General features: G+C 44.3%; 1 protein-coding gene across 1 annotated transcript in view; it reads left to right on the top strand.

The window, feature by feature from the left end:
- The window catches only part of ATP10D (ATPase phospholipid transporting 10D (putative)), an 84,931-nt gene that overhangs the window by 19,300 nt on the left and 39,708 nt on the right, over window positions 1-25,923 (top strand). The window contains exons 2-7 of the mRNA XM_066573120.1: window positions 11,648-11,959; window positions 15,194-15,388; window positions 19,236-19,437; window positions 21,286-21,371; window positions 22,967-23,073; window positions 25,325-25,456. Coding sequence (XP_066429217.1) covers window positions 11,679-11,959; window positions 15,194-15,388; window positions 19,236-19,437; window positions 21,286-21,371; window positions 22,967-23,073; window positions 25,325-25,456 — 1,003 coding nt within the window. The 5' untranslated portion in view covers window positions 11,648-11,678. The remainder of the gene's footprint in view (window positions 1-11,647; window positions 11,960-15,193; window positions 15,389-19,235; window positions 19,438-21,285; window positions 21,372-22,966; window positions 23,074-25,324; window positions 25,457-25,923) is intronic.

Raw genomic sequence — 25,923 nt, 5'->3', positions numbered from 1 at the left:
CACATTAAAAAGTGAAGCTTTAGGAATTACCTGGATTTCCGCTATGGTCACTAATGAAATATATTCTGACTGTTATCTGAAGATGCATTCACAAATGATTTGGTGCAGAATTTCTGCAGCTGAAAAATCAACACCAAACCCGCAACGTCCTAATCCACCCTTGGTCACCATTCTAGGCAAACGCAATCTAACTAAACTAATAACATACAAATAGCTGTACCATTCATGTTTTTATTGTTTTCTCAGTAAGAGAAACCAAATAATCTTGTAGATATGATACCTTTTTAAATGGCTAACAAAAATACATCATGTTATAGCGAGCTTTCAAACCTATTTATTTTTATTGAGCACATTGAGTAATCCTTCACAGTGCAGAGAGAAAGTGAGTGAACTTCCGTGGCAACTTTTCCAGGAGCTTACTAGCTGAAGGTGTTTTAATTAAGGAGATGAGAGGAAGTGTGGTTTTTTTCCCATTAAATAAAGGCACACAAAGCCTGTTCAAACAAGACTTGTTCATGTCAGCCATGCCTTGATGCAAACAAATTTCGGAAGATGTGTTCTAGAATCTCATGATGGGAAAAGGCTACAAAAGCATTCGCTAAAGACATTGGGTGTACATCGGTTCCATGGTTTTACAAGTTATCCACAAAGGGAGACAATTCATGACTATTGATGCTCTTCCCTAGCAGTGGCTATCCTGGTGAGATCACTTCAAGAGCTCAAGAGGCCATCTTGAAAGAGCTGAAAAAGAAATCAAGGATAACCGTAGAAGACCTACAAAGGACATTAGACTTTGTAAGATAAGTGCTGTTCTATATTTGGAGGCAAAAGAATAGTGCACACCAAATCCAACTGTGAAGCATGGTAGAAGGTGCATCGTGGTTTGGGGCTGCTTTGTTGCCTCAGAGCCCGGGCGCTTTGTGATCATTGAGGGAACAATGAATTCTGAGGTGGATCAAAACATTTTATAGGAGAATGGAAGGGCAACCGTCTGTAGTCTGCTGCCCGGGATCCCCCACTGATTAGCTATTCGATGGGTCACTGAACATGGAGCCAATTTCTGCAGGAGGCAGACTTTCCCAGCCAAGTTCCCACCTTAGGCTGGGCTCCCACAAACTGATCAGAATTTGGATTCCACCATCCCTGTCCGCATGGAACATCCACGGTAAAACGTAGGCATTGAAAGGCGTGCATTTTCGAATTTGCCTTCAAACTCATGGGTACGAATTGCGGATTCTGTGAATGGAAGAAAAATCACAACATGTTCTATTTTATTGCGGATTCCGTACAAACTGCTTGCATGAAAGTTAATAGAGAGAGTAGATGATGGAATTTTCGCCTGGGCGATGTTCTAAGCTCATTCCCTGCTTGCGAATTTTCTTCTGCGCAAATGATATGCTGTGCATAGGCGTGCTTCCGTGACCATTACTTTCTGTGATGGGTGTTCCACTACGAAGATCCGCATATGGAATCCGACTCCTTCATGCCCGGCCTTAATTGGAACTTTGCAGTGGCCAGTCTGGCATTGCAGTCAATGGGGATGGGACAGTCTCCTTCCTGCAGAAATCTGCTTCATGCATGAGTGTAGCAGCTTGTCATACAGCTGATCAGCAGGGGTCCCAGGCAGTGCAGCCCAGCCAATCTGCTATGGATGGCCGAATCTGAAGATAGGCCATCAATAACTCATAACTTGGCAACCCCCTTTTAACCCAATTGAGACAATGTGAGATGACGCAGAGGACTGTGCACACAAGGTATCTCCAAAAAAATGTGGATGAACTGAAACACATTTACTGGGAGGAATGGTCCAAAAATGCTCCACAGTCTACAAATCTAATTTTGCAGCTACATAAGTCCTGCCTCCATTAAGCGATTGCTGTAATTTGGCTGAGCAGCGCTCGAAGAACCAATCAGATTGTTCTGTTTCGGCAATCATGAAAGTATTCCCCGATCGGTGGTACATCTTCCCATGTGAAGAATGAGATGTACCGACGGGCTATGGGGATGAACTGACCTACTAGTGATTGTTCGTCTATTGGCCAGCGTAAAGGAGAATTGAAAGTGTTGATCAGCGCTCATTACATCGGGTCAAGAACGCGGCTCGTCTAAAAGGACAATGCTTCTAGTCCAATTCGTCTGTTGACCTATGCAAAACTTGTTAACGGCAGTGCCTGTGTAAATACTTTCCTTACCATCAAATGACATTTGCAGGGATTATTTTATGGAGACAGTTATAACTTGGTTTCCAGTCTTGTGTTTGTTGGCAGCTTTAGCTGCAGAATTTCCCCAAGACGATTGTACACTCGGCTATAAGTTGAGTAATTACACCACAAAGGCGCATAACAAACACAAGCTTTAATTAGACAAATATAGATCGAGATGGAACAGATTGGAGATCCTCACTTGTCAGTAACTGATTCTTAGCTGAATTCCTGCAGATTGGAAAATAACCTCCGAGTGATGACATTTATTGAAGAAAGTAAAGTACTGTATCATTAAGATTGATTTATAGATTTCATTCCTTAAAGGGGTTGTCCCACCCAAAGACGTTTTACCCCTATCCAGAAGCTAGCACCTTGGTGGAGCTCCAGCTGTTGGGACCGCTGCGATCCCGAGAACAGAGGTCCTAGAATGAGTGGCGCAGTGGTCAACCATGTGTCCTATCAACTTTTATTAAGCAGTGTCTGCCCGATGACTTCTGCCCGTTTGTGTAGACATAGTTTTTTGATGGGCATCCCCTTCCCCTCCACTTCACCACACTCAATCGCTTACATGCGGCAAAGACATCTGCCTTCACGTGCCTGCCTGTTTGTGTAGGTGGAGCGGAGGTGCGCCCGCACATAGTCTAATAAATCTGCTTTGTTGCGCTCCCTGGAGAACTGCTATAAATTTCCAAGCTGAAACGTAGCCTATGCCCTTCAGATGCAAGCTTATCTCCCTGCCACATTTTATCAAATGAATGCAGAATGTTCTATTTTGCCGCGTTTTACTCGCGTAAGAGCTCTGTTTTCTCTGGTTGCGTTCGAAGCGCAGTCCATGCACAATTACATTGTGCATGTGCAGCGTACTTTACATGTTGCTAGGAGACAAGAGAAGGAACTTAAGTAAAATAGCTGCAGGACAGTGTGCGTAAAATACACTGTACATGTGCAGGCATACGCAAATAAAAACGTGACCATACGCAAAGATACGCCGTTCCCTATGCCAGGAAAATACTGCAGTTTTTACGCAGTGTATTGCCATAAGGTCGTGTGAGCCCAGTCTTACAGAAATAAACCAAAAATAACCAAAACCATGTAGACAATTACAACTTAATTTCTGATATATACGGCATTAGAGCTTAAGTCTGCCTGTCTACGAGCGTATTTTCATTGCGTTCCCCGTGACGATAATCCGGCCGCAGGAAATGCAGTGAACGCTTTCCATAGTGTTGCTATGGAAAGCGTAGCCCCCCCCCCCCTGTCCACGAGTGGAGAATCATAGCGAATATCTGTCCTCTGGCTGCTGATCCCCCAGTGGCGGCAGCCCCACGGTGGAGATCCGCCGCGGGATACCGCAACGCCCGTCGACAGGCAGCCTAAAAGTATTTTAAAATGTCTGTGTAAACACATGGTCAATGGCAACCATAAACAGAACACGCCTGAGGGGGTCCTTAAGAGAACAAAAAATGATGAGAAGTTGGAGACTGGACTAGTGCAAAATAGAAAAAATAAAAACCTAGTCCTATTAAAGACTGAATTGGCACAGTGGATGGGCATATCGAATCAACAGGAGCCAGATTTTCTCAATATTATTCTCTTAGATTCTAATGCTAAATTTAAAGGGGTTGTCTCGCGCCGAAAGGTGTTTTTTTTTTTTTTTTGCATAGGCCCCCCCCGTTCGGCGCAGGACAAACCCAAGGGATGTGTTAAAAAAAAATATATATATATTACTTACCCGAATCCACGCTCTGAGACTTCTTCCTACTTCTTCCTTCTCCAAGATGGCCGCCGGGATCTTCGCCCACGATGCACCGCGGGTCTTCTCCCATGGTGCACCGTGGGCTCTGTGCGGTCCATTGCCGATTTCAGCCTCCTGATTGGCTGGAATCGGCACACATGACGGGGCGGAGCTACGCGATGACGCGTAGGAGGCGGAGCCAGAACGCCGCTCGTGCCCGGACCGACAAGAAGGAGAAGACCCTTCTGCGCAAGCGCGTCTAAAAAAGCAGGAAGACCCCGAAATTAGACGGAGCCATGGAGACGGGGACGCTAGCAACGGAGCAGGTAAGTGAATAACTTCTGTATGGCTCATATTTAATGCACAATGTTTATTACAAAGTGCATTAATATGGCCATACAGAAGTGCTGAACCCCACTTGCTTTCGCGAGACAACCCCTTTAAGTTTCTCCCAGACATAAATATTGTCGAATCAAGACTTAAAGTATGCGGGGATCCTCCAGTGCAGCAGAGGATCGCAGAGTTTATCCCACTGCTTTCAATGGGGCCAGCACCTCTGGAATGCGCTACCAGAAACTATCCGGGCAATCCCTGACTCGCACAACTTCAGGCTTGCTTTAAAGACGCACCTCTTCAGGAAAGCATATCGTATCTCCTAAACCAAAGCCCTCTGTACTCCACCTGATAGCATGCTTCCTGACCTACCGACTGCAATCCCTACTAGCTGCAATCAACCACCCCTGCAGTCATACCTATGTATAACATCACTCACTCTCCACCTCGCCATACCGTGCACATCTCCAGCCCCTTTGCCTTCTGTATCACCCCACTATTTGTAGTATGTAAGCTCATTGGGGCAGGACCCTCACCCCTTCGGTCTCCATCAATTGATTACTTCATGTGACCATGGTTTTGTTTCTGTTCCCGCTGGTCTTCTAAGCGCTGCTGAATATGTTGTCGCTATATAAGTAAGTCCTGTCCATGGCAGTGATTTCACTGGCGGTAAACCGGCGAATTACGCCATGTGAAGCTTTCCATAGCATTGCTATGGAAAGCGCCGGCCCCCTGTCCACGAGCGGAGAATCATTGTGATTCACCACTCGCGGCAGGCAATTCACAGCATGCTGCGAATTGCCCCAAATCTCTGCGGCCAGCCTATCTATCAGATTTGGCTGACCGGCAGAGATTTGTCTGCGACTCCTGCTCCCGGGCGGCGGCTCCAGCGTGGAGCTCCGCTGCGGGATACCACATCGCCTGTGGACAGGGGGCCTAAAAATCATCATCATGATGGCATTAGAAAAATTATTCATTTTCTAATTGACATAAGACTATTCATTTCTAGAGTATGCAGAACAGCCTCCGACATCGGCGCTGTACTGTCCTGCATAGTGTAATGTGCATACGCAGAACAGCCTCCGACATCGGCGCTGTACTGTCCTGCATAGTGTAATGTGCATACGCAGAACAGCCTCCGACATCGGCGCTGTACTGTCCTGCATAGTGTAATGTGCATACGCAGAACAGCCTTCGACATCGAAGCTATGCAGGGAAATTTGAATGTCCGACAAGGCATGACAATGGATTGGAAAGGGTTAATGGGTTGGGGGCTTTTTTACATGGGATCGCTTGTCTGGTTCAGATGCCTGACAGTCAACCCAGTGATGATGATTCGGTGCTTTTACGGAGGAATGATCATCGCTCAGTGAATAGGGGCGGAGTGCCCCCGGGGATTGTTCAGCCCGTCCGTCCCCATTCACAGTAAACAGGCAGTCATTCATAGATTAATGACTGCCTGTTTACATGGGCTGATTTTGTCATTCGACTTTTTATATATATTTTTTTAAGGCATGCATAAACTAAACGACAGAGCAATTGTTGTTCCGTCGGTGCTTGCTTTTACACTGTAACGCAATCCTTCAGATTCTTGCCAATCGCAGGATAAAAGGGCCCCCTACAGCAAAGTGTGGCGTGTCCTGTTTTAGATGTCAGCAGGTACATCAACAGCGTATAATAGTTATCTTTTCAAATTCTAACTACTTATAATGTATGTCTATGGGTGCTTTCACAGCAGTGAGTGCAAGAATGTCTGAGAAACTCGGACTGATAACGCATTCTGAAGTCCCTTCTACACGGGACGACTGTCCAGCACCGAAGCCCCCAATAGCCGTCCCAGCAATGATCACTGTTGTGCTCTTACACAGGAGATCGACACTCCATAAATGGAGGTGGTGTGGACCAGGGATTGTTCCGTCCCAGCCGCCTCCATTCACAGTAAACAGGCAGTTGTTCGTAGATGAGCGTCTGCCTGTTGACACGGAAAGATGTAGCAGCAGAACAGGGCAACCGCTGAGTCTAATGAGCGGTCTACGTGATAATCGTGCAGAGGAAAACGGGCTTTAAACCTGCGATTTTTGGCCTGCAAGTGCGATGTGCTTTGTGAGAAACACATAGCTACACTTGCAATTTTTTTTTTTTTCACGTGCTTGAAAATCGCATGTTTTTTCAATAGTAAAGATAGAAAAATTGCATCTTGCTGGCATTTATATGCGACTGTGATGTGATGTTTAATTTTGCCCAAAAATAGGATATGAAGCGATATTTTTCTCAGACCACTGGTCCCAGAGAAAAGTCACATGTGAATAAAAAGATTCAAATACACGTGTTCCTTCTAATATATAATTCATATTATATATATATATATATATAATTTATTTTTTTTTTTTATTTTTTTTAATATGCATTTTTTTAAAGATTTTGGTTGGGAACAAAGAAAAATAAGGGAAAAACTTACAGGTTTGACAAAAGGGAATACAAAAAAAGATAAATATAAAGTTCTTGTATGCTCTGTGAGCATACAAGAACAAACAAAGAAACCATGCACAATTCTGCTTTAGTGATCCAGATAAGGAACATAATGAAGTGGCAGATTATGACTGTTTATGTAGAAGGAGAGATAAGATATATGTATGAGCATGTGAGGATTTTTTCAAGGGCGTGAGCAGGTACAATAGGGAGTTTAACCCCTTCATGACGTGGCCTTTTTTTTTTCTTTTTTTACCCCCCCCATTTTCGTGCCCCCTTAAAAAATCGTAACTCCTTTATTTATCCATTGGCGTTGCTGTTTGAGGGCTTCTTTTTGCGGGACAAGTTGTATTTTTCAATGGTACTATTTAAAGTACCATATAATGTACTGAAAAACTTTAAAAAAATTCCAAGTGGAGTAAAATGAAAAAGAAAATGACATTCCGCCATCTTTCAGTGCGTCTTGTTTCTATGGCGCACAAACTGCAACAAAAACGACATGATAACTTTATTCTATGGGTCACTGCGATTGCTACGATACCAAACTTGTAGTGTTTGTTTTTTTTTTTGTTTCTTTTTCAAAGACATTTAATTTTTTTCAATTTATTTTCTGCGGTCATCTTGTGCGCGCAATAACTTTTTTATTTTTCCGTTGACTTAGTTCAACGATGGCTCATTTTTTGCGGGATGTCCTGTAGTTTCCATTAGTACTAATTCAGAATACGTACAACTTTTTGATTGCTTTTTATTGCGTTTTTTCTGGGAGACAGGGTGACTGAAAGAGTGCATTTTTGGCGTTGGTTTTTTTTGTTCTTTAAATCCTGCTATCAGAATTGACGGGCATTTAAAGGGTTGTCAGCTGTACTAAACAGCTAATGCCCGCGCTGTATGCAGAGAGGTCGCCCCGCAACCTCTCTGCATACATACCCCAACGCTCCAGGATGTAAATGTACGTCCTGGAGCCTGAAGGGGTTAAAAGACCTTGAAGCGGTGAGGTAGGTGGGTTTTTTTTTTAACCCTTAATGATCACCCCGTAGACTCTTTGCATCCTGCTTTAGTAGGCTTTAGTCTCCAGGGCCATAAAAACACTCTCACTCTGGGGTTCAAAGCCACGTGGGCTGCGGTAGCCGACAGCATGGAGCCTCTCATGGGGGTCCGTGGAATACCAGCGATTGCATAAAAGTGTAGAAAGGATAATAAAAGGTAAAGATTCAGCTCCCCTCTTGAATCGGATCCATGAGGGGAGCTGAAAGTGCTCACCTTCACGATGTCACAGGGCCTTCTGGTCCTTCCTGGACCTGACGCCGGCGCATGCCCAGAATGTCTCACTGCCCAGGAAATTTGAGATCTCTGGCTCCCACCTACCAGGTGTAGCCGAGAGCAGAGAGATCACCGGGAGCCGCTGTATGCGATTACCCAGTCACGGATCACTGTTCTCCAATGGATAAACGCTAGCGTGTTAAAGGGGTTGTCCCGTGAAAGCAAGTGGGGTTATACACTTTTGTATAGCCATATTAATGCACTTTGTAATATACATCGTGCATTAAATATTGGCCATACAGAAGTTATTCACTTACCCCTCTGGTGCTGGCGTCCTCGTCTCCATGGAGCCGACTGAACCTTACCGGAGGGGTAAGAGTATAACTTCTGTATGGCCAATATTGCACGATGTATATTACAAAGTGCATTAATATGGCCATACAGAAGTGTATGACCCCACTTGCTTTCACGGGACAACCCCTTTAAGGGGGAAAAAAAGAAAAAGTTAAAGTTTAAGCTTCATATCCGCAGACCTTACCACAGCTTTTGCGCACGCACCCGTCGCCAAAAATCCTCCCTCCAGGAAGCGATGGCTATGATGGTTCTCGAGCATTGCTCAGCCAAATCAATGCAGCGCTCAATGAACCAATGCAAGGGCTGTGATTTGGTTCATCCAGCTCTGCATTGATTGGCTAAGGCATTCTGTGGCTCAGCCAATTCATAAATCTTGCCTCCACAACGAGATTGGTTCTTCAAACTCTGCTCAGCCAATCAATACAGAGCTGGATGAACCAATCACAGCTCTTGCATTGGTTCATCAAGTGCTGCATTGATGGGCTGAGTAGCGCTGGATGAACCAGTGCAATTTTTCACACAAACGCAACAATGACGCTACAAAATCACAGGAACACAGCTGCGATTTGTAGCGCCAATATCATTGTTGCCTGTGTGAAAGAGTCCTGATAGAGGTGGAGACCAAAGAAGCCTCCACCTCACATGTTGAACCCTGTAGTTCTGTCCGCTCTCCTTCACTCACTAGTTTTTGGCATAGAAGACGGCAAGCTGAGCAGAAACTAATGCTGGATGGCAAAATGTAATGTCAGGGGCTAACTTCAGTGCGAGTGTTTATATATCAGTCTTTGATCAGTTTTTCCACCTTAATGTGCTAATATAGTCAGTCTTTCATGTGTGTCAAAAAAAAATGGAAGGTGGCCTAATTGACATAATTTAAACTCCTATTTCAGGCAGTGGGGCTCGTGAATAAAAAGGCGTGCCTTGCGAGCAGTTTTTTTTTTTGTTTTTTTTCCCACGCACCCATTGACTTTTATTAGATTTTGGTGCATGAAAATACACCAAAATAGGCCTTTTTTAAATTCTTTCTAAGGCTGACTATTGGTCACTGAAAAAAAATTGCGTGTGTGAATGACTGCATTGGTTGTAATGGGCTCTGATTCTGTCTATCGGTTGCCATCTCAGACAGTGTTTAAACTTGCTAACTGGTGTCTCTAGCTTAGGCCCAGTTATGTCCTGGTGACTAATACTGAACCCATACTATAAATGAAGAAATAGTGAGCAGTTAGTGCATGCAGTCCGTATAAACCATGGTCCATCCGAAAAAAAATTACATAAACTTTTTTTAAATTTTTTTTTTCCTGGCACGTGAATTAAAGGGGTTTTCTAGGGTAGAAAAAGGATCTCCGCCCCTCCCCGCTACCTCAACAGCACCTCATTTATCCATGGGCTGTCTGGTATCCCAGCTCAGCTCTAGTATTGCTGAGCTGCAATACCTGACATGAACAGTAGTGGCGCTGTTTCTAAAGAAACGCAAACCTCATGGATTCCACCTGACATTTCTGTGACATGGCTTCATTTTCCTGTGTGAGTAACTATAATAGAGGAAACACTTTGTAGTCATCCGTAGTTTTATTTACTCACGTTTACTGTAAATGCTAACTGCAATAGCAGAGGTTGCTGGTGAGAAGAATGCAGGTATAATAGATGTTTTACAAGGACAGTTCTAGCTGGCCGTAATATGTGGCATTCCTTAGAGTAGATACTTCTGACCGCTGAGTGTCTTTATTATGTGCCTTATTGTTTATGCCACGTTCCTTCCGTGGGTGTAATTTCTGCCTTCTGTTTTGCTTAGTCCTTCTTGCGATGCCTCCTGCTGCAACAGTGGGGAACTGTGAGAACACTGATCCCTGCTGTTAACCCCTAACATTCCACAATCAATATTGATCGCAGCATGTAAAACGTTCACAGATGGAGGGAGTGCTTTCTGTGTGATGTCATCAGTCTTTCGCCATGTAATCATGGAGGGCCTGTGGGTTGCCATGGTAACCAAATGCTAGTCAATGGCGTCCAGGACTTCCATGTCCTCTGATCGCTATGATAACCTATAATTAAAGTGACATTGATTTTGGCCGCCTGCAGACGAGTGTGTCGGATCCGGCAGCGAGAATTCTCGCCGCAGGACCCGACCCGAGAGCCTGCAGGGACGAGCGCATACTCACCCGCGCCTGGCGGCTCCGGCTCTTTCATGTGCCGTCTGCCGCGCAGCCGGCGCATGCGCAGACCGGAGCCGGCGGCCGGGTGAGTGCGTGCCCCGCACAAAAATAGGACATGCCGCGGTTTGTTTGCCGCGCGAGATTTCGCACGGCCAAACCGCGGCCGTCTGCATAGGAGTGCGTATTGTAATGCACTCCTATGCAAACTTTCAGTGGCGGAAATCCCGCGGGAAATACCGCCGCGGGATTTCCGCCCGTGTGCAGGCGGCCTTTGAGCCAAACATTACATTTCCTTATGATTTCAACATAGTTATTCAATCATCAGCTGTTATTTATCAATACGTGTTTCTTTATTATTTTATTTAGATAGTAGTATATAGCTCGTACCTGTGTACACCCTGGTATATTAGCCTTTATCAGTCTGTAGCTCTATCTTATCCATCTTCTGACTAACCATTGCTGTGGTTTATTACTTGTTAGGTCCGCCTGACTTTCTTGTAATGTCTAAGGTTCATACGTTTTAGTTTTATACAGATAAAATAAGCAATCTCTGAGACAGTACAATTTAAAGGTAATATCACACAATAATGGGGTCTTGGGTAATTTCCCCCACAGCAGGTTCCACGTGAAATAAACTGCAGCTCTTCACGCGAAAATCAAGCCCTCAGTCAATGGAAAAATAAAAAGGCTATGGGATTTTTAAATGCAGCAACGCCAAAAAAAAAGTTAAAGGGGTTTTATTGTGCTAAAGTGGTTGTGCAGAAAAAATGTATCATGTCACATATGTTGCATTAAAAGTTGTAAAATTGAGAAAGTGGTAGCTGTAGGTTTTTATCCCTGCCTTCAATAATAGAAAAAGGTTACACAATACATTATATACCCAAAAATGATACCAATAAAAACTGCAGCAAAAAACAAGCCCTCATACGGCCATGTCGACGGAAAAATAAAAGTGGTGATGAAAATCCCCCCCCCCCAAAAAAAATAAATAAAAAATTTGCTCTCAGCATCCATCCAAAAGTTGCTTTCATCTTTTCCCCCCCCCTGCTGATATGTAACCTATGTGCTCCTGGTTCTGTGCCTTTTACACGTTTGTTCCTATTGTTTCTCTTATGTATAATAATGTACTTTTTTCCCAGAATATTGGAAACCCCTATCACAGCACTTGATATGGCAAACCCCGTCCGGTGGGCACATCAGAGGTGGCAGCATGTCGTACCCTTCAGTGAAGCCCCAGAAGGCTCCTCGCCGCTATGTCCTTTCCTGCCGTCAGGTAGAAATCGCAACATGAGCAGATTATCGTCTAAGCACCGCATGGTGGTCCCATGTTCAGAGCGGTTTAGGGAAGAGTATGAGAAGGTAACCAAGAGCTACAAAAACAACAAAATACGGACGACTAAGTACACACTGCTGAATTTCATACCAAGGAACTTGTTTGAACAGTTTCATAGGTAAGTTGCACTACTTGTTCAGTAGATGTGCTTTAAAGCATCGGTGCACAACCTACAGCCTGCAATTTAATGCTGGTCACCTATATTCTGGTCTGTGTCTGATGGCTGCCCCTGTATATTTTTCGTGTCTAAGAGAAGAGAAGTGGCACAGAAGAAAGGACGGGTGCTGTATGTACGAACTGGGCAGTGTGGACCATCTCCATGTAACCCCTGTGTGGCCCTCTAGTAAGGAGTAGATGAAGTGGGGGTATACCAGTGAGACCTGGGGCACTTGTTGGGCATGGGACCACTCGCAGGGCACTTGTGATGTCATTTGCCTGCAACATTAAACCACAAAAAGTTATGTATCCTAACAAGCGCTGCGGGAAGTTCGGTTAGCATATTTCACCTGACAGATTCCCTTTAAAGACTAAAGTTGTCCATATGCTTCAGATCAGTGCCAGACAAATTGTGGCCAACAGACAATCTAATGTATATGGGAAGGTCTTGGCTTTCCCTGGACCCCAGATTTCAGGGGCTAATGAAGGATCGAGTACGTTGAATTTTCCAGCATTCTTGAATCCCTTGTTCTCATGGGAAAAAGAAAGTGGGTAGACATGTACCAGCGCCCTATTGTATTAGTTTCAAGTAATAGAGGGAAATTTACTCACCTGGTACACTGTGGGACTCCTGGATGGGGATCCCACCAGTAACCTAGTGTCTAAGCCTGCAGATCAGTATGTCTCTTTTCGTCCTCTGATCCAGGTGCCCTGGAGAGACGTCTCTGAGGTTTGGAGCCCTCTGGTAACCAGGGGCTTACAGCCAACCCAAAAAAGTGATGGAATAAAAAAACTCCGCGCTCTAGGACTAAGAGTAATCTCAAGACCCACGGGTCTAAGGCCTCCCTCACACAGGGCGTCTTGTACAGCGTTTAATGCTGCCTTTTCAGCCCAGCGCTAAACGCTGTACAACACTCCCATTCATTTCAATGGGGCTGCTCACACAGGGCTAAAAACGCAGCGCCTTCCAACGCTGCGCTTTGACAGCAATCAGTCTCAGCTAGGCTAGAGAAAAAAGAAAGTAATACTCACCTAGCTGCTGCGGTCCGGGTCACAGCCGCTGGTCTCTGCCGCTGATCCGGGCTTCTCCTACACTCCCAAGTCTACTGCCGTAGGCCAGGTTTGAGAACCCTGCCTCCAGCAATAGAGTGCTGTGATTGGTTGTCGGCACGCTCGATGCCCAATCTCAGCCCTTCATTGACTGTCTCAGCCAATCAGCGCCGGCAAGCTCTGATTGGCTGAGACAGTCAATGAAGGGCTGTGATTGGGCATCGAGCCAGCGCAGACAACCAATCACAGCACTCTATTGCTGGAGGCGGGGTTCTTAAACCTGGCCTACGGCAATAGACTTGGGAGTGCAGGGGAAGCCCGGATCAGAGACCAGCAGCTGCGATCCGGACTGCAGCGGCTAGGTGAGCATTGCTTTTTTTTTTTTCTTTTCAGCATCCTTGGCTGCGTTTTCAGCTGTGCTGAAAACGCAGCCAAAACGCTGGCATAAAGTATGCCAGCGCTGCTAAAACAGGGCGGAATCTGCAGTAAACGCAGCGTTGAAAAACTCTGCGTTTCTGCAAACACCCTGTGTGAGGGAGGCCTAATGGTTAAAGGGGTTGTCCCGCAAAAGCAAGTGGGGTTATACACTTCTGTATTGCCATATAAATGCACTTTGTAATATACATCGTGCATTAAATATTGGCCATACAGAAGTTATATTCTTACACCCACCCCCCCCCCCGTGTTGGCGTCCCCGTCTCTATGGCGCCGACCAAAGCCTTCTTCTCCCTCCATTAGACGCGCTTGCGCAGTCTGCTCTTCTGTCCTGTTGAATGGGGCCGCTTTGGCGTGCTCGCGCCGCACAGGTCGTCTTCGGTCGGCCCCATGTAGACGGGGACGCCAACACCGGGGGGGTAAGTATATAACTTCTGTATGGCTCATATTTAATGCACAATGTATATTACAAAGTGCATTAATATGGCCATACAGAAGTGTTTAACTTCACTTGCTTTTGCGGGACAACCCCTTTAAGTAACTGTATTTATTATAAATCACTAATGCAACCTTCTCAAGCATAAAAACGTTATAAATGAGGTCTAAACCGCTGCGCCACACAAATCATGCCAACAAATTTAGACTGAAATGAAAATATGGCGTGACCTGGTGAAGAGATTTAAAAAAAAAAACAACAGATGCCCAAGGTCCATAAATCATGATAATTAGAGCAGAAAAAGAATTTCGGGACAAAATCTAAGCACCATAGCTTTAATAGATTTCCTTCATAGTCTCCTTCTTTCCCTATTGAGAATACATGCATGCTTAGCCAGGCGTGATTGTGTATGGGGCAGCTGCAGTGAGTGTTCGGCTGACAGCTATCTAAGGTGTATGGCCTGCTTAAGCATGATACATCACACTTGTAAACTTTTAGGCATTTACTTTTGATGAGGTCATCAAGTTGATTGGCGGGGGTCCATCACTTGGGATCCCCGCCAATTGGCTGATCCTCCCGCTCACTGTTGGTGCAGTGGGGTCACCCGGATGTTCACATCATTGGTCAGAGCTGGAAGTGTAATAGGAGGCATCACTCCTATTGATTTTTTAAATCAAGCCCTCTATTGTATTTCTGGCTCTAACCGCTGATGCGGATGTCTGGCCCCGCTGCACTGACAGTAGACTAAAGGGTTAGCTGATCAGTGGGGGATGACAAGAGGTTCCCACCGCCAATCAACTATTCATGACCTATCTTGAGAATGGGTCATCAATAGTAAATGCCCGAAATACCCCATAAACTAACCTGACTGCTTCGTGAGCTCTGTGTGTTCACCAGTAAGAGGCTCGGATATAACAATATTGAACATGAAGTAGTTTTATTCTCAGAAGGGCCAGTGACGACACAGCTGCCGCCCTGCGGATAGCCTCCTCTGCATAATCCTACCCCAACTCTTCTCGGGGCGTATTACAAATCTGGTAAGACGTTGACTGCTCACTGAGATGTGCTGGAGTTGACTTCACCCCCAAGATGGCCAAGCTCTTAGAGCACATGGCTCTGTATTAAAGGTGTAAATGTTTATTTATTTTAAGACTACTTGGTTATGGCCATTTATTGCTTTATGATGCTTTCTCAGTTCTAAGAAGTTCTCTTTTAAAATGTGCACAAAGAAATAAGAACCAAACTTTTTTTTTTTTTTTATCTTTGTCTTTTCAGAGCAGCCAATTTATACTTCCTCTTTCTGGTGTTTCTGAACTGGGTCCCGGTGGTGGAGGTTTTCGAGAAGGAGATCACAATGATACCCCTTGTGGTTGTACTGACCATCATTGCCATTAAAGATGGTTTGGAAGACTACAGGAAACACAAGCTAGACAAGGTCATCAACCATATACTGACGCAGGTGTATTGTAGGTAAGCATGGAATTTTACACTACTGTTCACCTAATGACCAAGTCTGTTGCTTGTATACTTTTTATAAAATTCTTTTAGGCCTCATTCACACGGGTGTTTATGTTGTCTATTACGTACGTATTTTTATGGAGCACTGAGTCCTGATTGATTTGCACTAGGGCATTCAGACCTGTGTTTTTCATGCGCGTAAAAAAAAAAGTTATATTTCCTATTTTAATCCATATTCCAGACCAAAATAGCCCATTGAAGGCAGTGGGACTGTGCAAATACGCAGTGAATATGCATGATACACGTATTTTCACTGCATATCTATATATATATAAAGACGAAAGCCCTCACTGACTCACCGACTGACTGACTCGCCACTAATTCTCCAACTTCCCGATGTCGTAGAAACATGAAATTTGGTAAGAGCATAGATTATGTCCAAAATAGGAAAAGTAAAGGGGTCCCAACTCGATTATTCAATTTTAGCACAAAAGAATTAGCGTCAAAATTTTATGTACAGAATCTAATTCTCTCACTTCCCGATGTCGTAGAAACTTAAAATTTGGCACGAGCATTGATTGTCATAAATAGGAAAAGTTAATGGGTCCCAACTCGATTATTCAATTCTATGCGCGAAAGAATTAGCGTCCAAATTTTACGTACGAAATCTAATTCTCTCACTACTTGGTGTAATAGAAGCTTGAGATTTGGCACGAGCATTGATTTAGTCATAAGTAGGAAAAGCTAATGGGTCCCAACTCGATTATTCAATTGTAAGCGCAAAAGATCCAATATCTGCATACATGGTGGCTTCCATATCTATGGCTCTATCTGTTTATACAGCCATAGATCATCAAACAGGATACCTCCCTTCCCTCTATTGTTTTACAATACCACTAAGAATCTAAAGAATAACACTTGCTTCGTATAGCATCTGTATACCTGTTCATTCAAATGGAATATATACATCATATACCTGGTTATGGACTTTTGTCTAATAAATAAATAATAAATATGTCCTAATCCATCATTGAACACAACGATGTAACAGTATCAGCCCTGTGGGGAATGAAGTCTTCATATCAGCGAGTGGTTCTCCCTTCTGCTGCCCGATGCGCTCCGTTGCTATGGTGCCGTGATGCCTGCCATGTCATCCGACGGCGCTTACCGCTGGTTGGCAATGGTGGGCAATCGGCCCCGTGTAGCGAGTGCGCATGCGCGGACCGCCGTAACAACGCGTGATCATGCGGGAGGTGTGTGTGAACTGCTGGCCGCTGATTGGTTGAGGGGGACGCTCCCCCACTCAGGGAGGGCGTGGCTTTAGCCTTATATACCCGTGCAAACGGGCTACATACCATCTATGCTCGTAACCTTGTGTGTGCTTGTCCTCTCACAAATAACCACCCTGATGAAGCAATAACGTTATCTTTATTGCAGAAACGCGTTGGTGGCAGGCAGTATAGAAGGGGATGAATCTTTTTAAATAACGATAATAATTCATCCCCTTTGTAGTTAGGGAGGAATGTGAGAAATAAAAACACTTCATTCCTCTTGGTCTTTATGGGGTGCCTGTTCCTGCATATTAACTACCAGCATGTAATTGGCCCCTTAAAGGGGTTGTCCCGCGCCGAAACGTTTTTTTTTGTTTTTTTTTAACCCCCCCCCCCCGTTCGGCGCGAGACAACCCCGATGCAGGGGTTAAAAAAACAAACCGCTCAGCGCTTACCTGAATCCCGGCGGTCCGGCGTCTTCATACTTACCTGCTGAAGATGGCCGCCGAGGTCTGCTCCCTCCGTGGACCACAGCTCTTCTGTGCGGTCCATTGCCGATTCCAGCCTCCTGATTGGCTGGAATCGGCACGTGACGGGGCGGAGCTACACGGAGCCGGCATTCTGCACGAGCGGCTCCATTGAAGAGAGCAGAAGACCCGGACTGCGCAAGCGCGGCTAATTTGGCCATCGGAGGGCGAAAATTAGTCGGCTCCATGGGAACGAGGACGCTAGCAACGGAGCAGGTAAGTAAAAAACTTTTTATAACTTCTGTATGGCTCATAATTAATGCACAATGTACATTACAAAGTGCATTAATATGGCCATACAGAAGTGTATAGACCCACTTGCTGCCGCGGGACAACCCCTTTAATTGAGCTAGACAGCATCAGTCACAACAAAGCAATCTGCTTAGTGACCTTATCTTAATTATATCACTCTCAAGTGGGGATTGTGCTACTAACAGATCAGCCTGATGTGAATGGAGTGCCTTGCAGATCAATACACTCCTCTCTAATAAATGTGTCATAATCACACTATGAGCCAGGGAGCGCATAGAACTTGAATACATCACCTATGTGCCCTCATAAGTTTTCTATGGCTCTTTTCGTCATGGCCTTCTATTAATGCTATAAAAAACAATAGAATAAAACCAACACTATTGGATATGGATGGTCATGATCTGGTGCATCAATGATCTGACTTTGATTGATTGGAATCAATATATATCCTATTATGTGGTGTAGGTTATAGTGACAAATATTTATATATATATATATATATATATCTCTGTGTCCTATTTGGGCTGTTAGAACAGTATACCATACAGGCCCACTATTTACCAGTCTTTGACTGATCTTGTGTATGCTAGTGGTACTATCCCAGACTTTGGAGCGCATAGAAAATTTAAACAATATTCAGCTACGCAAATTTCTTTTTAAGTATTTTATTAATAAAAGCTAAGTTTTATTAGTTAGTGGTTCCCATCAGTAATCCCAGCTTTGTTCTAGTGGGAACTTTTCTGCCTCAGTGATAAAAAACGCAAAAGAATTAGCGTCCAAATTTTATGTACGTAATCTAATTCTCACTTCATGATGTCATTTTATATAAAGGAAGCGTCGCATGGTTACCTCCACGTGGTATTTCCTGGGTAACGCAGAGAACTATGCAAAATGTTGAACATATTTTTTTCCTGGTATCTCTAAAGTAACCACGACTTCATAAGGAGAATTTGAATAAATCTTTCTGATATTATCTTGCTAAGACATTACCGCTTGACTGGTTACCTAATCAATGACTTTATATGGAATTTTTTTAAATCCCGTTTTCCTCGCTGCAAGCTCTAATTCTCTGCTCTCCTTGAGCTAGTGGGTGTAGATTAGCTACTATGACATCTACCATACACTGTGCACACAGAAGAGGAGCTCCTGCTCTTCTATCTCTCTGTAGAACACCCTCAGAAGCAGCAGCCGTATGGAGGACATGATACAGCAGTACTGAGCAGTGTAGCTGTGAATCCAGCACTGCAGTGAAAGAAAATTTCAGCAATGTCTTTCACTGTACAGTTGTTTTGACTTCCCCCTCCTTTCTTCTCCATAGTCTACAATGAGCAGCATGTAACCTGACCCCTCAGTAAGCTGATTATCTCTCTGCAGTATTTTCAGAGTGAATAATCAGTTAGGGGGCGGACAAGAGGAATAGTGTCTGGTAAGTGAAGAAAGAGGCATTTTTCTGATATATAACGAATAAAGATGAGCGAGCATACTCGGAAAAGCACTACTCGCTCGAGTAATTTGCTTTATCCGAGTATCGCTGTGCTCGGGTCTGAAGATTCGGGTGCCGCTGCGGCTGACAGGTGAGTCGCAGCGGGGAGCAGGGGAGAGCGGGCGGGAGAGAGGGAGAGAAAGATCTCCCCTCCGTTCCTCCCTGCTCTCCCCTGCAGCTCCCCGCTCCATGCCGGCACCCGAATCTTCAGGGACGAGCACGCTCGCTCATCTCTAATAACGAAGCTTATATTCCCATGTACCATTGACTTATGCAACGTTTGTTGAAAGTACGATGCCTATTTAATGTTTTTCACTGCATCTTAGCAAGGCAAAGAAATATGTTGAAAGCTACTGGAAAGATGTTAAGGTGGGAAATTTCATTAAACTGAAGTGCGACGAGATCATCCCTGCCGATATGGTACTGCTGCATTCCTCCGACCCCGATGGAATTTGTCACATTGAAACGTCCAGCCTTGATGGTGAAAGTAACTTGAAACAGAGACAGGTGGCAAAAGGATACGTCATGGTAAATGGAAGTTCTGTTTCTACAAGGAAATGTTAACTTAAAAAGGGTCTTTTCAGGTTTAAGCTTTTGATGACTGATCCTCAGGTCACAATCTGCTGATCGCAGTGGTCTGGCACCTGGTACCCCTGTTGATCAGCTGTTCACTGGACCCGCTATGCTCCGCGTTGGCGCTCTCGTCCTCGGCTCTATTGTTGATCCAAGGAGTTATACTGATTGACATATTTGAAATCAGAAAGGAATCGGCTTCTACCTTTTGGGTGTTTTTGCCTTCCTCTGAATCAGTGTTGCAGGATAATGGGCTGAACTGGAAGGACCTATGTCTTTTTCCAGCCTATGTTGTGATTCTTGGCTCTCTTAGGCTTCATGTCCACGGGGAAAATCAGGCCCGCTACGGATTCTCCATGGAGAATCTGCAGCGGGTCCCTCCTGCCCTGCGGACATGAGGGCTGAAAATAAGAATAAATCAGAATTAACTCACCTCCCGCCCGCTCCGGATACTTCCTTCGCTGCGGCGTCATCTTCTCTGCGTCGCGGCCGGATCTTCTTTCTTCGGCCCGGCGGATGTGCAGGATGACGTCGGTGACGTGCCCCGCGCATGCGCCGTCCCGAAGCAAAATGATCCGGCCGCGACTGAGAGAAGATGGCGGCGAAGAGAAGAACCGGAGCGGGTGAGTAAAATCTGATTTTTGTCTCCCGCGGATCCGGACGGCTTCCATAGGCTTCAATAGAAGCCCGTGGGAGCCGTCCCCGCGGGAGACCCGCACGAAAATGGAGCATGGTCCGGATTTTTTCATGCTCCATTTTTAAAAAAATCACTTTTATTGACCATCCGCGGGTATTTATCTACCCGCGGATGGTCAATGCATCCCTATGGGGTGCGGATCCGCGGGCGGGAGAAGAGTTAAAATCCGCTGCGGATTTTAATTCTTATTTTGCCCGTGGACATGAGGCCTTATGCTTGGTGAATGAAAAGGTTTTGCAGTACAATGTTTGCTTTAAAAAAATGTCCTCCCTTCCTACCATGCTCTATACCGGACTGGGCACTGCTGCAAATAGACATTACAGCAGTGCAAAGCCCGTACACGAGGCATCGCTGCAGGAACGAGCCTCAGCTACAGCAAACTCCCATGTAGGAGCTTTTCCTGCGGCTCGTGTGATGGACACTTGGTTGCTTCACATGTTAGATGACAGGACTAATATCTGTGCTGTAAAAGTAATCCCTCCTGAACTGCTGTGTCCATCGCATGATCATGCTATTCCCTGGAAGTAAACTACAAAGGTTCCTATTGCACAACAGCAAGCAGAGATATGGAAAAATCATGATGAAATGATACAGAAAAATTACAGAATTTTTCTTCATACAAAGAATAGCATTAGAGGTCTGAACACCCCAAGAAGCCGATCCTGGACTTATGTCACTAACGGATAATACACATTCGAACTCTGTTCTACCTACATATTGTTGCTGCATATAAAAGCTTTTAACCCCTTCACGCTCCAGGACGTACATTTACGTCATGCAGGTGCGAGGTATGTATGAAGAGAGATCGCGGGGCGACCTCTTCATACAGCGCGGGTGTCAGCTGTTTGTTACAACTGACACCCGCGGGCAATAGCTGCAATTCACACGGCTATTGACCCTTTAAATGCTGCTGTAAAAAAAAAGTAATAAAAGTTTATATCCCCCCCCCCCCCCCAATTGAAAAATACAACTAGTCCCGCAAAGAACAAGATGGATAAACAAAGAAGCTATGATTTTTTTAGGGGGGGGGGGGGGGGGGGGGGGGCTGTGTCATTAAGGGGTTAAAGAGTGGGGACTGACACTTTTTTTTTTTCTATTCCTCCTAGGACTGTGAGTTAGATCCTGAAATGTTTTCTAGCAAAATACACTGTGAAGCTCCAAATAGTGACCTGGGAAGGTTCAAGGGATTCCTGTAAGTAATCACCCCCCTCCAACTAATCCATAGTATTTATAAGATTTTTTTTTTAATCGATTTTTTTTTTGTTTTGTTTTGTTTTGTTTTGTTTTTTCTTCTTTTGTTAAAGATATTTGTGTAAGGCCGCCTGCAGACGGCCAGGTCTGATCCCGGTGCGGCACTCACTTGCTCCTGCGGCTCCGGCTCTGTGATGTGCCAGCTACCGCCCAGCCGGCGCATGCACAGAGCGGAGCCAGCGGCCGGGGAGTGACCTTTCTGTGCGGGGCTCTGTGAGCAATAAAGCATGCCATGATTTGTTTTCCGCGCGGACAAATCGCGGCCATCTGCATAGGATTTGCTTTTGTAATGCAATCCTATGGCAGCTTCCACGGGCAGAAATTCTGTGGCATTTTTGCCCGTGTGCAGGAGGCCTAACTGAATTAGGCCTCATGCACATGGCCATGACTGACTTTGCCAGCAGAATATCGCAGTGGAGTCTGTCACGGCGACCCCTCAAAAACCCCATATTCTCCTTCCGGATCCGCTGTGCGTGTCCCACCTGACTACAATGGAAGCAGGCCGCACGTATTCCAGCGGCAAATGGAACATGCCATGGTTTATTTCACGCAGCAGAATTCCGCAGCGTGAACATTAAGCTATTAGGTTTAATAGAACTTAATAATTGCGGCATAACACCGCAGATTTCCGCCACGTGAAATCCGGCCATGGGCATTAGCCCTTAAATGTTCAGTGTCCTTTATTCATCCTTTTGGAAAGTGTGTATTGTCGGTCAGGTTACCTTTATCAGTCATATCCAATAGCATGGTCTCCTACATTTAATATATTTTTTTTTCCTTTTTTGTTTTTTTCCTTCTGTCGTTTTGGTTTCTGTTGACCTTTTTTGCATGTTATCCATTTATGTGATTTAAATAGAGCCTTATTTATATGATCAGACGGTGGTTCTTAAAGAGCCACTCTGGTGACAACCCACTTTTTCCCCCTCACCTGATATCCTGACGCACTCTGGTGGTCTCCTATGTGTATTTCAGTCACTTCCTTGCAGTGTTTTTTCCCTGTATGATGCTTATCAGGCACCATCTTGACCATTTTTTGTTTTAACTTAGTTTCACAGCAATCCCCTTATGTATCAGCATGGCATTAGCTAGAGGCTGTAGCATTTCTGTCTGCTGGGAGGAGGAAAATTTAATTATAAGTATGTTCTATGTTCACCTAAGTAACTTACAGACCAAAAGTATACAATCAGGAGGACCGTGTTACAGCAATGCTTGTATTTCCCTCTAAGCAGTTTGTGTGGTAGATCCATGTAGAAGCATCACACAAACTGAGAATCTGACTAGAAAATGAACACCTCACCCCAAGTAGATCTGAGCTGGTCAGAATTGAGATCACATGACCTTCTGAGGGAAAAAAGGCTGGCTGTTTCGGACAGAAAGGAATAGCTAACCAAGGTAGCACTGGCTCACTAATATGTATGTATGTATGTCTGGCTACATAATGAATCTAAAATCACTGGAGTGGCCCTTTTTGAAATCCAAAATTCTATATTTTATATAGATGAAGTATTTAAGATTTTCTCTCTTTCCGCTTTTTAGGGCACGTTTAGAAAGGGAAAAGATTGGCCTGAGTAAACAAAATTTGCTTTTGAGAGGATGCATTGTGCGCAATACAGAGGCAGTTGTCGGTATTGTTGTATATGCAGGTTAGTATACTTTGAATGGGTGCATAGAAGCTGCGCTTTTGATTAACAGACTTTGTAGCCAATTTTCACATCGGTGTACAGCTTTGTTCACACTAGTGCCATGACTTCTATTTATAAGGGAAGCAATAACTCTCTAAAGCACCTTTCCCATGTGCAGAATATTCCTCCAAGATTGGCCTAAAGACGCAGCTTAATCTGCTGATTTCTGCCCCATAATCTATACATGCAGATTTTGGCACAGAATTTCCTGCGTCTTTATGCGTCTTGCAGAAATGGTCATCACATGTGAAAGGTCACTCACGGATGTGTCATCCAATAGATTCACCTGGTCACTGATGGACGCCATTGACTTATTGAGTTCTCTTGTTTTAGGCATGAAGAATAGTACTGCATTATTTTTGCCATAAAAAAAAAAAAAATTTAAACTACGACAGAACCCCCTTTACAAATGTTAAGAAAGCCTAGTATCATTTTTTTTCTTTCCTTTTTTTTTTATATACAGTACTTTGTACTGTATGGCCGTGTTGGACTCCGCCAGCAGAATATTGCAGCAGAGTCCGACACTGCGTCCCCCAAAGACCTCATACTCGCCTCTCGAGATCCGCTGTGCATGCGCAGTACAGCACATGATGTGCCGGCAGTGGGCGAAGAAGTGTAATCACCCGATACTTCCGCTGTGCTTACAGCGGAAGTATTGCCTGGCGGACGGCTTCCATTGACTACAATGGAAGACGGCCACGCGTTTCCTCGCAGCAATTAGAGCATGCTGCGCTTTCTTTCACGCTGTGGAATTCCGTGAAACGTGGCAGAAATCCGTCTGTGGGCATTAGCCCTAAAGCTTTTGCAAAGTAAGAATTCTTTAAAAATAGAATTAATGGTTCTTTGGCAATTAGCACAATACTAAGTAAATGAACAAAAGAGAAATGTAAGTCAAATCAGTATTTGCGGTGACCGGCCTTTGCCTTCAGTATCAGTTCTCCTAGAGACGCTTGCACACATTTTGTGAAGGAAGTCGCCAGGGAGGTTGTTCCAAACCTCTTAAAGAGCTAAGAACAGATCTTCTGTGGATATAGCTTGCTCAAATCCTTCTGTCACTTCATGCATCACTGCTGCCTGCAGACACTCATTATTGTACTGCTCTCCACCATGCTTCACTGCTGCCTGCAGACACTCCTTATTGTACCGCTCTCCACTATGCTTCACTGCTATCTGCAGACACTCATTATTGTACCACTCTCCATCATGCTTCACTGCTGCCCGCAGACGCTCCTTATTGTACGGCTCTCCACCATGCTTTACTTCTGTCTGCAGACACTCATTATTGAATTGCTCTCCACCATGCTTCACAGCTACCTGCATACACTCATTATTGTACTGCTCTCCACCATGCTTTACTTCTGCCTGCAGACACTCATTATTGTACTGCTCTCCACCATGCTTTACTTCTGCCTGCAGACACTCATTATTGTACTGCTCTCCACCATGCTTTACTTCTGCCTGCAGACACTCATTATTGTACTGCTCTCCACCATGCTTCACCGCTGCCTGCAGACACTCATTATTGTCCAGCTGTCCACATGCTTCATTGCTACTTGCAGACACTCATTATTGTACCGCTCCCAAGTCCTTCTGTGAACCAACTGCCTTCGGTTACAGCCAAATATTTCACATTTTGACTCATTAGTTCAGTATGCCTGCTGCCATTTTTCTGCACTCCAGTTCCTATCTTATCGTGCATTGTTTAGTCACTTGGCCTTGCTTCTACATTGAAGGTATGGCTTTTGGGATTAAAATGTTAATAAATTACAAATGGCTCATGCAGTACTACAAATATAATCAGACGTGGCATATTTGTTGTTAGGATTCAGCATTGCAAATCTGCAGTAAATTACAATACATATGAAGTTTCATAAAGCACAGCCACGTGTTGCAGAAATTTTCTGCTTAAAAAATAAGCACTATGCGAAATCTGAAAGTCATAGCATGCATATTATGTTACTGACATGCCTCAAGTGTTCACCATGTAATTCACCACTTCATTGTATAGGGGTGAAATCTGTGAATAAAACACAGTGTACGTAAAATTCACATAGAGCATGGGCTGATTTTGCTGCGGAATCCCTATAGGTCTGCAGCATGTCTGATCTTAGCCATAATCCTCATTTAGGATAGATTCCAGGAATATTGACTACGATGATCAAATGATTTGACTATAGTATTTAGAAATAAAAAGAAAACGTATTTGTTTCAGGACATGATACCAAAACTATGCTGAACAATACTGGTCCCCGATACAAGCGAAGCAAACTGGAAAGGCAGCTAAACTCCGATATATTGTGGTGCGTCCTACTGCTATTCGTAATGTGCTTGTTTGGAGCTTTGGGTAAGTTATATCCGCATTGTAGAAATTGTAACTTTATCAGTCATTGTGAATGCAAAAAACTGCATGTGAAATGTAGATAAACAAGTCTTAACCTAGATGTCCAGCATGAAGTATATAAAACAAAGATTTATTGGGTCATTTAAAAGAATACAGGTAGGATCATAGGGTGTGAAAAACCTATGCATTTCAGAACTCATGAATCATAAGTATTTTGAATAGTCATAATACACTGCAGTATAGCAATCTGCAGTGTATTATCTGAGTGATCGCAGGTTCAAGTCCCCCACCAGGGCATTTAAAAAATGTGTGAAAACCATTTTTTTCCTCACTTTTTCCTTTGTTTAAAATGAACAAAAAATGTGGTATCGCCATGTACCTAACAACCCATACAGTAAATTGAACGCAATTTTAATCAAACATAGATAATGTTGTTAAAAAAAGGAGCAAAATTATTTTCTTATTCAGTT

The sequence above is a fragment of the Eleutherodactylus coqui genome, chromosome 7, assembly GCF_035609145.1.
Source record: "Eleutherodactylus coqui strain aEleCoq1 chromosome 7, aEleCoq1.hap1, whole genome shotgun sequence".
Taxonomy (NCBI): Eukaryota; Metazoa; Chordata; class Amphibia; order Anura; family Eleutherodactylidae; genus Eleutherodactylus; species Eleutherodactylus coqui.
This window is presented reverse-complemented; position numbering and strand designations above follow the sequence as displayed.